At 41.9% G+C, this 13,441-nt stretch overlaps 1 protein-coding gene across 1 annotated transcript in view; it reads left to right on the forward strand.

Moving 5' to 3' along the window:
* Positions 1-13,441, forward strand: part of LOC120836286 (glutamate-gated chloride channel) — a 126,549-nt gene that overhangs the window by 103,402 nt on the left and 9,706 nt on the right. Inside the window, exons 4-5 of the mRNA XM_040499105.2 lie at positions 2,944-3,011; positions 9,941-10,164. Coding sequence (XP_040355039.1) covers positions 2,944-3,011; positions 9,941-10,164 — 292 coding nt within the window. The remainder of the gene's footprint in view (positions 1-2,943; positions 3,012-9,940; positions 10,165-13,441) is intronic.

The raw sequence follows: 13,441 nt of genomic DNA on the forward strand, positions 1-13,441 counted from the left end.
CTCCGGGTCCGGCCATACCTGTCCGGCTCTGTCTCCCTCCCCTCCGGCTTCTGGCGGCTGTTCGCGGTATCAGATAGAGCTGACAGTTTTGTCGACCTAGGATAGATGGTGCCACTAAAACTCCGCATAATGAAAGTTTTGTCGACGATACCAGGTTTTTGACGCATTTATATTTATGTTGGAAAGACAAGATTTATAGAAAAGTTACCTTTTATTTAGTAGGTATTCGCACAACTTGCTATCTTTCTACAAGACCCCCATTAACGTCATGCCGCGTCGTTCTCATGGCCGCGCTCGCGGCTGCAGGTCGGGGAATATTCTACTTTTTGCCTCGCGATTACGCGGCAGAATCGCAACAATTCGAAGGAAGGAGGTGTGTTTTCTGTCCTTTGTGACAACAATGTCTAGAGTAGAAGATGCCAATGCTTTCAACGTTAAAATCGTTGCACAGCTACTTTAGCTCTGACTACAACACTATGCAATCCCACAAGCGGCGTACTGGTGGCCGTAACATAAGAATATAATTATTCACCAAAGCAGTTAAGGGAACATACCGCCCCCCTCCCCTAGCACAAACACGCCATTGTTATTGTTGCTGTCTAAACCCGCCTTGGGTTAGACAGAACCTCCTGCACAGGCTATTACCGTTCTTATCGAACAAATATTGTTTCGCTGGCAGCTAGCCCTCTGCCCAAGAGTGGAGGTCAGTCAACCATAGAGCACAGGTCCCGCTTCTAATCGGACAACAAAGACCTGGGCCTGCCATTGTGGCGCTCGGTACCCTGCTCGCGGAAGGCATGAATAGAGCCGCTTTGTTATCCTACAATATCCCCGTTGTAATCACCGGCGTTTTGTTTATGAGCGAACGTGTCGAACACGGGGCTGTTGTTGGCGACTGTCTCACGCTGTTTTTAGTTTTCTGGGAAGGATACCGGTGTTCCCTGATGGGTTCTGTTTTATGCCTTTGCTGTTCCTTCAGCGCGAATGATAACCTCCCGCGAATGAAAGCCGTAGAGCTATCTGTATTGTTCAGCTCGTTGTTTGCTTACTGAAATAAACCTCTGCTTAATGGCATACCGTGATGGAAGCACGTATATTGTTTTTGATGCTCCAGCTCCCATGGTTGCGTTAATTTATTGCCTCTTTTAGCATGGCTGAAGTTCACACTTGAATAATGCTGGCGTCGTGTGCAGAAACATTTTTATGTCACATTGAATTTTCTTCGATCAATGGCTTGGCTCGCTGCTTGAATTTTTGATGGTGAAAACCAGATCCCTTCTTAATCCCTGTGTGAGTGCACGTCTATGCGTTTGAAAATGTGTCGTTTATCAGTTTGCATTCCAAAAGCATGATATGTTTGTTTACTTATGTCTGGAAGTGTGCTTAATTCTAAATCTGTTAAGTTTTGTGTACTAAAATGACATTGTATAATTACTTTGCCTGGTCTATTCTATTTGTCGAAAAAAAAACAAAAAACATTACATCAAAATTCATTCATTAAATTTAAAAAAAATTGCTAATGCACTGTATACATATATTTTATTAAATTTCTAGCCACTTTAGGTTGCTGGTTATTCTCTCGAGGTTTTTATATCATCCTTTTCTATAAAAATTAACTAAACATTGAAGAACAAATTTTCGGCAGCCAAGGTATTAGAATTAAAACAGTGTTTCAGGCAAATTATTGTTTGCATTAAATTACTTCGTTCTAAACCCAGTTTTTTTTCTAATCAAGCGCCAGGCAGGAGTGCTTTTTGTGTTAGGTAAACATTGCTTCAGTCAGCCAAAAATTAACGACAAAGTTGGGTATTTTTTGAAACCCAGATTTTAAATTAAGTCTGATCAGTTGATTACCTAATAACATAGAGGAAGTTTATTTTTATTCGAACATATTGATTTTTAAAAAGTTGTGAAAGACACACTAGTACGGTCTGACAGCTAGGTTATGCGGCCAAGAGAAAGTAATGTAAGTGGATAATCGCCCCGATAAGACCAATAAGTGACTAAAAAAACTTTTTTACTTAGTCAAAATAAACATCTGGGTTCAATTAAAAACTTGATGACTATCATCTATAGCCGCTTAACAAGTGAATTTTAGAAAACTTTGGAACACGTGATAAGCGCGGGTTTTCCACTAAGTTTTCCACTTGGGCAACTGGTGCAAAGCTGGCGGACGGAAAACGAGGACGATAATTTTTTTTTTTTTTATCTGAGTTTTTGGACCGTCAATTTCGCGCCTCGTGCGCCAGTGGAAACTTTAGCGCAACCACACGCTAATAACGTGCTTCAAACATCTTTAGAAGTAACTGATATAGAGCTTTTGGTGACGCTTAACATGTTTCTGATTAAAATCATAAGTTTATTTTTAGTAGTTCAAAAATAAATGAACATTATTCGACTTATTGTGAGGAATATGCCCCTATAATATGTCTCCCTGGCCATGTAACTCACCTGCTCAGATCACATTACTACCTTTTACGGTTTTGTTTAAAAAAAAAACTGTTCGGATGAGTATCAATCCCCCTGTATAACCTAACATCTAGATTTTCTTTTCGGAGGTACACCTATAAAAACGCTCATCTCGAGCGTCCTCTTCTTCGCGCGTTGCGTGCACCACTTTTTGTCTCCAGAAGCCTGGCCCATTTGGTTCGGCTTGAACCAACTTACACCACCGGTTCCTTCTGTCTGTTCCCTTCCCCCGATGCAGACGGGCCGGCTCTTGTACGCGTTAACATCTATATAAGAAGTATCAGCAGAATTGATGACGTCACCATGGTAAGTGTGACATCAGAGAAAGGCAGGGTGAGAGAGAGCAAATGGTCGTGGGTCGATCAGTGCCGCGCCGGAGACCTCTAGGTAGGGCCAGGCCCGGGGCACCAACGTCTCTGCCGCGGGTCTTTTACTCTCCCCTTTTTCTCTCCTCTTCCGACCTTCCTCCTGTAGATGGTCCGTGTGTTGTCAGGATCAACATCTATCTCCGCAGTATTAGCAAGATAGACGATTTGAGCATGGTAAGTATGGTACAGGGCAGCCTCTCTGTCTTCCGATGTGCCTCTTCTGAGCGTTATGCCACCCTTGTTTCGAGCAAAGATTTGAAGCAAGAGCAAAGCTCGGTCTCGCTTCACGCTGAGGGAGCATCGTGGGAGTACAGCTTCTCTCACTGCTCACTGCTGGCTGTCCGTGGCGTTCTTGTCTGTGGCCTGCTCGTATTCAACTTGTGTGGTGTTGTCCAGAGCGCGTTTTCGCCGAGCGACCATTGGGCTCCATCGTATTTGTTCCGCAAACCATAGGGACAAAATATCCAGTGAAAGCGTAGGGAACATCATTTAGAGTTCCTCAGGCAACTGCGGAATAAACACATTTTTTATTTGCAGCACTAGTTTGAGCTAATTTTATTGAGAGAAGTATATAATTAACATTTACAATGAGTATTTGTCTTCGTAACAATTAGCGTTTATGTGGTAGAATGTCAGAATGTCAGCCCTAGTATACTTTCAAATATTCTACAATAATGGAAGGCATCTAAATGTTCGCAGGAGTGGAATGAAACGCCAACGTAGGAACGCGCGGCCTTCGAAACGTGCAGCGCATTTTTGGAGGCAATGAACCTGCAAAAAAAGAAAAAGGGCGGCCAAGATGTGCACATTGGAGAAGCACACGCACTCGCAGCCTCCTCTTCAGTTCGCAGTTTTGTCACTTTCAGCTCAGCATGTATAGATGGCCACGGGTTCCGGCGTTCGCGTTTCATTTTCTTTCGATAGCACATTACCACTTAGCACTTAGTAGCACGAATACCGTGCAAACAGAAGATGTGCCGAGTCAAGTCCACTCCTAGACCAGAATGAAAAATAGCACTTTCGCCAAAACTTTCAAACGTAGGGAGGCATTAAATTTTATGGCGTTCCACGAGCTGTTGGCTTAGTTTTATTCACGTGAGTGTTCTCGGCCACTCCGCAAACTCTGCGCTCTTGTTTCGTCCGACGCCTTCGTTGTCGTGGTCCTGCTGGCCTGGCTGTGTCGCTGTCAGTGTTTGACATTGACGTTGTGATGTCCCTCTTTTGTTTTGTCGAGTTTCGTGGAGTGTTGATTGGCCAGTGCATCTTTCTGCAGTAATTGCTAGTGCGTATGTTCATCTACTGTATTTCAGGAGAAGTGCGGGCGTATGTGATGCAACTATGTATTGCCCTTTATCTTCCTTCTGTAGTGTCCTTATTTTCCCCTTCCTCTATTCTTTCCTCCCTTCCACAAGTATGTCCTGCACTCCCATCAATCAAAGTATATCAGTTCTGGGTTATCAGTGCACACAAAGTTGAGCCTTCACACGTAGGCTTTCTTTGTTTTAAGCCAGACAACGAACAAAGACTAAGTTTTTCCTCATACATTTATGGGGAGTGAATACTCTCACCCACATATGGCCATGGAAGCACATAACTTGAAGTAACATCGCGTCCATCACAGTTAGAACTTTATTTATTTAGAGTATTTTGAGCGAGAGACATCTGCTTTGGTAATGAAAACATTTATTATCTAAGCGTACATTTAAGAACACTGCGACATAGCAAAATGCCCCCAGAAGAGTCCCGACACGAAAATCTTTCTCAGATAATAAACACACCTTGCTATCTCTGAGTGTTATTAGCGTGTTCAAGGATGTTTAATAAACAAAATATATTTATATATTAAAGAATACATGCATTTAGGACAAACGTTTTCAGTATGACCCTTCAGCTAAATCAAGCTTCACAAATCCTATCCATGTCGGTTAACGCCTGAGATTGTGGTGCAGAAAAGGAAACAATTTTTTTTTTGGTCGGAGCAACAGAAACAGAAGAGAACGTCTCAAACTCCGCACACTGGTTTATTTCTCAAGAATTCTATAGAGCTTTCTCGTGTACTTTCGTCCCCAGTCACATAACAGGCGTATCCAGTATGCGCAAATAACGAATAATTGAACGTTACAACCTGGGAATAATAAAAAAATAGAGGGAAGGTAAATAGAGAATATGTGACGGTTACGCTTATATCCTAAATTTCTTATATTGGCGTGGCGACGGCAAAACAATGTTTTCGCCCATACTAAACCGACGACTATTCAAGATGCGGACGCCCTTGTGAAAAGGTCTATATAAACCCACACAGCCACTCTCCACCACCATCTACCCAGAGCTGTCACCAGCTCGCCTGCGCACTTACTGTTTTCACAAATCCTGTGCACTGTTACAAACGTATCGTGGCTATTGAATTTAGTGCGTCAATGCATGCAATTCAACCGCACAACATAGCCAAAAATGTTCCTCCTTGCACTAAGTACTCCACCAAACTTAATGAGCATAAAAATAAGCAATTTACACGGCTGCATGATTGTACTGTGTATGTGCCTTTTGAATAAATGTACGTGTGGTGGATGATACGCTACAGGAAAACATGGAGTTTTCTTCGTGTTTTTGAGATATTAAGATAGCAAAACCTCCAAGTCACTGTATGCTAAGTACTTAAGAACAAAACTAAACAAATTCAGGACAATCACAGTAAAGTGTTTGTATGAAAACAAAACATGGCAAAGGAAAACAATAATATCACTGATTGATGTGCCACCTGCATTCCCAATCAAAGGGCAACTTACAATCTACTTTTTTTCCACCGCCAGCTTTTTGCGTTAATATTTCAAAGTGATATTTCTACGCTATGGGGGATGATGTTTAAGTTACATAGATAAGGTGTCATCAAGCAGGACAAACACCAAAGAAGGTAAGTGAACTCACACCTGACAACCACGGATATTGTTGCCCAACCCTCTTCAGGTCCGGTGTTTTAGACATCTGCCTTTTTTTAGAAAGAGAATATATGAATAAAGATCTAATGCTAGGATTAAAAAATTGCTTTTCATGATCCAGCTAACTCGATGTTATATGACGTTTCTGCTCTCTTCCACTGTGCATTAATCGGAGACCTGAAGAGAGTCGGTTGTAATTATCCCCTATTTAAGGTCCCTCCCCCCCTTACTGAAATTTTCAAAAGCGATGTCTTCGCTGCCCTAGGCACAACAAGATAAGTATACTTTTTCCTCTTCTATTTACACTTCTTACGCTTGCTGGTCGTAACCGAAGCCCTTCTGTCCACGTCATCAAGGTACATTTGCTGTTTTTCCTAAATGTTGTTGTATGGTTCAGTTTTGCGTGCGTTTAGATGACTGCAAAAGGAATATGCTGTAAACCCCTCGTTGTGCATTTGTGGCATTTTCTTTGTCGAAAGGCGCCAGAAACAATGGTTGTTTAGTCTGAGCCTATATAGGTAGATAGGTAGAGAAATTTATTAAAATTTTCGAATTTATTCAAAGAATTGTTTATAAAAATGGCATGCAATTTAGTAAACATAAAAAGGCGAGTGCTTCTGTTTTTTTCTTCTTACTAATGTATTTTTTGGCTTACAACCTGCATGAAGTATGTGGTAAAGACCTATGCAATTGTCTTTTTGTCATACGGAAGCTCCTCTCTCACACTATTTACTTTGACATAATTTGCTTGTTCCCCCTGTTTGAGGAGACATGGTTGTTTCTGGAATTGATTTTTAATATGTCACGTTGCTTGCTCACTATTTCGTTCCTGTATGTGCGTGTATCTCCAACCCAGTCAATAATAAAGGGCATCTAAAATGTAAGGCATATTTTTTTTGTTTTACGCCTTCCTTCATTTTTTTTGTCCATTTGTCCACGTAGGTGGCACCTTTCTGCAGTCTTGGCCACCCCCATATTATGTAAAATACAAAATAAAACTTTCAGTGGAGCAGCGTCTCCCTCAGATGATAGGATTTCTCTTTATTCTAAAGGTTGAAAACTATCTTCTTGTTTTGTACTTAAAGTAAAAGTACAACGTCAATCCCGCTGAAAAGTTTAACAGATTATCCTGAAAGCAATAAGAAACCATTGCTTAGAACGCAAAGTGCACCACAGCTTCAATGGTTATTTTGTTTATACAGTCTCCGGCAATATGAAAGACCCACTGGGAGCGCGTGGCCGAGGCGGTGGCTGGCGGGGGCGCTGCGAGCGCTCCGGGCAATTCCATTCTGCTTCGAGAGAAGGACGCTCACTCGGGCTCAGCTAAAGCGAAACGCGCTTATCAGATTGTGCTGAGCCCTAAGTGAGCGTCCTGCCTTCGAAGCAGAATGGAATCGCCCGGAGCGCTCGCAGCGCCCCCGCCAGCCACCGCCTCGGCCACGCGCTCCCAGTGGGTCTTTCATATTGCCGGAGACTGTACATGTTAAAGTATGCTTTAAAAATGGAAAAGGGAGGTAGTTGACAAACATAAACTGATCTAAAATTTAACTAATGAATCATAACGGAATAAAATAATAAAATTATTAGAGGTATTTCACCAAGAAAATAGTGACAGGTTTTTTGTACTTTCGATCACTCGGCCAGAGAAAAACAGGATACACACAAAGTGTCTATACAAACTCTGGGTTTGACTTCTGACCTGTTCGCTGTATGAGCACCCGACAAGACACAAAAGAAAACGAAAAGTTAGTGGAGCAAAGCAAAGCACCCCTTTGGAATGAAAGGGAACAACTCCTGCCCGCGGTCACTCCTTCTTTTCGTTGGCCACCCGCGGGTCCGAGCCCGTCCTCTCGTGTCGTATGTGTCTGTGAATGTGCGTGTGTCTGGCTTGCGTCCTGCTCCGTGGTCGGAGGTGTTCGTCCCTGTCCCGCTTCCCTTTCCTTTCTTCAGGAACTACGCAATTGCACCAAAACCCTCTCTGTGCTGTGGAGGTAATATATAGCTGTCAACATATATACGTCCAAAGCACTGAGGGGGTTTTACTCACTCATCATCGAGCGATCGCACTCTAAATGCCACAATCCGTACAAGACCTGTCTCCTTTGTATGTTGCCTTTTTCTTCTACTTCTATCTTTGTGTCCTTTCGGTTGATATGTTCTGCCTCTCTCTCTCTCTCTCTCGCTCTCTCTGTCTCTCTTTCTCTCTCTCTCATGCTAAATTTCACTATCTTTCTTGCCCAAAATGCTTTTCTACGTTGCTCGTTTTCAAAACATTGCTGCTTTTGCTTGAATATTTTATTGTTCAGTGGCCATTTTCCTGGTGTCTTGTGCATAATCTGATTTGGGTCCTATGAGGTCGTAGATAACTCAAATAAATTGTTTGGTAAAAACAAAATACAGCTTTTGGTAGTGCAAAAATTTACATTCTTACGAAGCTCTCTAAAACAGAGCGAGTCTATCATTAAACGAAAATTTGTTTATTAGATGTGACGTTCAACTTTTCCTGCTCTCCCAAGTTTGCGGCTCTAACGCTGTTTCATTATTCGTAATAAAAACGTTTTGTCAATTTCACTCGCGTTGTAAATAATGCGCAATATGACGCAGGTTAGCAGGAAATTAAAACATTAATTTTGCTTATAATCCAGGTTGTGAAAGATCCTTACTTGTTTAACCATCTTTGCACTGGTGCAAAAAAAAATATTATAAAAATCTGACCTGACCCACAACTCAGCTTGCCAGGGACTCGACTTCTGTTCATAAGTTTAAAATAATATTTGGTTGTGTATAGTTCCTGGTGTTTACGGGATTTCCCATTTGAGACCTTGACCTCCAGAGATTCCCAAATTGGTTGTTATGTAACAAAATCGGCCAAGCCAAGTTTAATTGAAAGTTGACAGCCACAATCTAAGGAGTGCCCTCTTGAGTAGGTTTTACTTTTTTGTTTTTGGCTGTAAGATTGCGCTTTGTGTATGAGCGCGCCCCAAAAACTGGCATTTTACAAAACGTCTTTTGGGGTCCAAAGGGATTTTGGCTGAGACCCAAACGTGAAGTTTTCATTTTCTTACTATGTTGTGTACAGACTTGCCTAATTAAATATCAAGGTAGCCGAAATCTACTAAACGCCCGCTATAAAAGTATTTAAAGTTTATTGACTGACCAGTCTTAGTTCATCAGTATGACGAGCGTGTTGAGTTGACAATCAGTGTCGAACATATTGAGTTAATAATCATGTCTGTCTATGTCCACTGTTTGTGTTTTGCTTTCTTTTCGTATGGATTGTCTGATTTCACATTCTAATATTTATCATTATGAAGCACAAGCATGCACATTTCTCTGTACGAAAACAATTAATTTACATTCCAGGGACGTATTGTCGAACGAACACACAAGCTTGCTCGTCAACAAAGCTGAAGGCTTGTGAGAAAGTCATTACTGAATCACTATAAAATAAAGAATATTATCTTTTTCGTTATATTTGTCTACTAAAATAAGAATGCGACGTGTTAAAAATATGTTTCTTTATTATATCTGAGAAGGTTAATGCTGAATGGCAGTTGATTACGTCTTATATAACTCATCTGAGCTGTTGTATCAACTTTGAATATTAGAAAAGTCTCACAGCACTCAAAACTCATGGGAAATGTAGAAAAAGTATTGCTTAATATGATTTACAACTAATCATATCTTTCAGATTACTCGTAGATAGGCAATAATAATACGTTTTCAAACATGTTAATGCAGCTTTAATTTGTTTTAAAGTTTATTGTGTCATAGTTTTGCAATTATCATATTGAATGACATATTCCCTTATGTATATACAATACATGTATTAAAAGGAATTTATATCGATCAAAATTGTTAAGTTAAACTTGATATAAGTGCCAAGCTCTTCTTAGCTGTAGAGAAAGACTTAAAGAAAGTCCTAAGATCAGCAACACGTTACTAAATTGCATCAGTTTGCGAAGCCAGCTTGTGATATCGGGTATACACTCTGTGCCGTAGTAAGTGTGATCAGACACTGAGCTCTACACGAATTATGTTTGCTTTTCAAGCCTAAAACAGTATTAAAATGAAAACTGTCGCAAAAATATAGATATTTTTTTATTGTTCAAATAGAGTTATATTTTTGTAGTTTGTGTGACTGACTGCTTCATTGACGGTTTTCAGGAGTACACAGTGCAAATGACGTTCAGAGAACAGTGGCGGGATGAGCGACTCCAATACGACGATCTGGGTGGTCAGGTCCGATACCTGACGCTCACAGAACCTGACAAGCTTTGGAAACCCGACTTGTTCTTCTCCAACGAGAAGGAGGGCCACTTTCACAACATCATCATGCCAAATGTTCTGCTACGGATCCACCCCAACGGGGATGTCCTCTTCAGCATCAGGCACGCCTCCTACCCCCTATGTTGAGGATCATAGGTCCAAAGGGGCCATGTCTTTTTCAGCCCTGAATCTCCATGTAGCATAATTTCTTTCTTGTGCTCGCGCAGTGTGGCCTCTACTGAGGTTAAATGTAGTCATGTCCTTTTAAGGAAGATTGTTTTATTTTTTTGACATATATAAAAAAGGAATGTTTAGGAATGTGTTTGATACGGAATTACACCGGAACATTAATTATTATAAATATCCATTAATTATTTGAGCTAATACAATAGTACCAATAAATTTTATAAGTTACTCTCCTTACATTTAATTTTATATTATAACATACAGTATGTAATAAGGGTGATTTGTGTTAAGATGTTCATAGAATATAAATATAGAACTGACCATAGATAGCTTAAGAAGCGCTGCGTCCCGAGCAGCTCACAATCACCCCTCAACCAAAGAATTTTCAAGATGTTTCACTAAGAATGCCGAAGAAGGAAACACAACGCTAAACGCAGGAACAAATATTTTAGCGAAAACTTTTACGCGAAACTTAGCGGGTCAATAGAGACGTGGAATTACAGCCACGTGTGACGTCGCGCATAACGTTACATAACGTCAGACGTGACGTCGTGTGACGCTACCTACTAGACCATGCACACACGCTTGCTCGGCTTGGGAGCGAGCGCGGGTTTATGAGGACTCTTTGCGAACGGGGCCCTATTCGCGACTCCAGCAAAACGGACGCCGCCAAGCGGGAAAACAGAAAACCAGTCGGTCCAGGTCGCTCCGCGCCCCGCCGCGTGTCTGGTGGCTTTCGCGGACACGTGCTGTCGCCCTGTCGGCGCGGGGGCGAGCAAAGTAATTTGACGAAGGTCCGAAAATTTCTTAAGTTTGCCTCAGTGTTCATTAGTGTGGTGAAGCCTCAGTAGATTGTTGCTTTCCATCACGTGTTTGAAAGCCCGTTTACTGAACGCACGGTTGCGTGCTTTCAATTTTTTGGATGGGGAGGAATCACGGAAAAACTTTTTAATTTCTTGTGTGTCTCTGATCACATTCAAAGTGACGACTGCTTGGTAACTGATAAGTGGTTTCTTTATAAGGTTGTAGAACAGTGGACTGAGGTCGGCAGACGAAGTGTTTCACTGAAGGGCACACCAATGTTGCAGTCAAGTGAATGGGAAGGTTCGATAGCTGCTTCCCTTAAGTTTGGTTGTGCTCAATTAGCTTCAAGTTAATTTGACCTCTAACGCCGGCCGGTGCGTTGGCTATTCACCTTGGCTGCTTTTCGCCGAAAAAGACCACACTGAAGGAGTTGGGCAAATTTCGCAATTACTTGATTCAGAAAACCTGCTCGCTGCATATGATTAATGAGGGAAGTTGTCTGCTTTCAAAAGTTGGGGGGCGCGTCTCGCAAAGTTAGAAGCTGTCACGTCATTAGGATTTATCACGCCTCCAATTTTTATATTATAACCCCTGTCGAAGCCAGCAGCAATATACGTCTACATTGCTCAGGTTGACCGACCAAAAAAAAAAAACTCATTTTATCCGTTTAGGATTCGAAGTCAAGTTCAATGCAGAGAGGTCTGAGTGAATCTTTGATGAAGACTCTCCTCAGTTTGTCCGCATTCGTCTCCGTTCTACCGGCTAGAACCATTTGGCTAAGTTTAAGTAGTATCTCTCTGTCTGTCAAATATACTTTTACTCAGCAGTTCACCTAATAGTTAGTCAACTAGGTTCCTATTTCAACCCAAAGAATATATTAATATCGCTTTAGTGGGACATATTACGTAATATAATACATAATCCGCATATTCGTCAAAATGGCCTCGATTGCTACTAAACCCTGAATAGAAATACGAGTATCAGCTGCTTAGTGAAGCGCCAGCGGGTTAACATGCTCCTTGGCTCAAGAAGCGCTTGCTTAATTTTCGTAATTTTCCTGCAACCTGTGTTCTTGACCGAGCACATGACTGGAGCTGTTTCTTGAAACGCGGACACGCACAAAATTTCAATTTCGCGCACAGATAAGTCGCATGGTCGAGGCATGCGAGTTAGCTAAAAATTACTCTTGGTGGAACAATTTTGTAGCCCTCGCCGCTTTCCTTAGATGATCAAAACTAATTAGAGTCTATTACCGTTTCTCCGGAGTCCATAGTTTCGGTTTTGAACGAAGTCTCCGAAACGAAAGTTTGGCATGAAAAGAACAAAAAACACCGGCAAAACAAAACTATGCTCGGCAAGTTTATGCGCACCGGCTACACTTAACCGTCTCAGTTCAAATACCCATAAAATTCGGCATTAAACAAAAGAAAATCTGTTAAATTGAATGCACCACCCATTCAGGCGGCCCGGCCGAGCCGATGCGACCTGGACCCAGCCGCCATGTTTGTTTGGTGGTGGCGCCCCCTATAGGTCGCTGGAGTCGCGAATAACGCTATCGCGTTCCGCTGTTAAAGGCGAAGCGTAAGCATCGCCCATGTTTTTAGGCCACGCCCTGCGTTTTTTAAGGTGTCAGGTACCATAAGACACATGTTGGGGCACAGTGGAGCACAGTATATTTTGCATAAATCACAATGCATTTCTACCGTAATGCGCCTCCGTTGTACAGCAGTCTCAAGACTGAAGTTAGAAATAGTGCTTGTTGTTGTACGAAACATGTTTTATTGCCGTCCAAAAAAAAGAAAAGCGATTTTTTTTAGGTGTTTCTGTCAAGAGTTGTTAGATTCCATAGTCAATTACAGCGAGAGAAATGTAGGGCGATGCTCATTATGTTCACAGTCCTTGCTTCGTGATTGGTTAAATGGACTTCCTACCGGCGCATGCCACAATCTCACTGGCCGCAGAGCACTAATAAGTTGCACGGGACTCGCCACGCCTTGCCTTTTTTAAGCACTCAGTGACCACGTTAGAGTGCTCAATGATAGTAAAAGATTCGTAGCTGGCGGCACCCCATTATCGGGAAGACGTCTGTCACCATGCACGCTTAAAACAACCAGCGCGTTCCACTTTTCTGCTGAGCAAACAGGTAGCCAATCACTGGGAACACCATAAGGACCGAAGTAAATGAGGGATCATGGACGAAGAAAGAATAAAACATTTAAACAGGGACAACACAACCACATCAACAGGGACAACACAACCACATGAGAGATGTGGTTGTGTTGTCCCTGTTTTAATTGTTTTATTCTTTCTTTATCCATGACTTAAACCAACACGCTCTTCTCCCAAGCATAGTAAATGAGGGAAATCGCAAAGCGCGAGGTCACGCATGGTGGCGCTTGCCGTGGTGAA

Source organism: Ixodes scapularis, unplaced genomic scaffold (assembly GCF_016920785.2).
Source record: "Ixodes scapularis isolate PalLabHiFi unplaced genomic scaffold, ASM1692078v2 PGA_scaffold0__279_contigs__length_252992795, whole genome shotgun sequence".
Lineage (NCBI taxonomy): Eukaryota > Metazoa > Arthropoda > Arachnida > Ixodida > Ixodidae > Ixodes > Ixodes scapularis.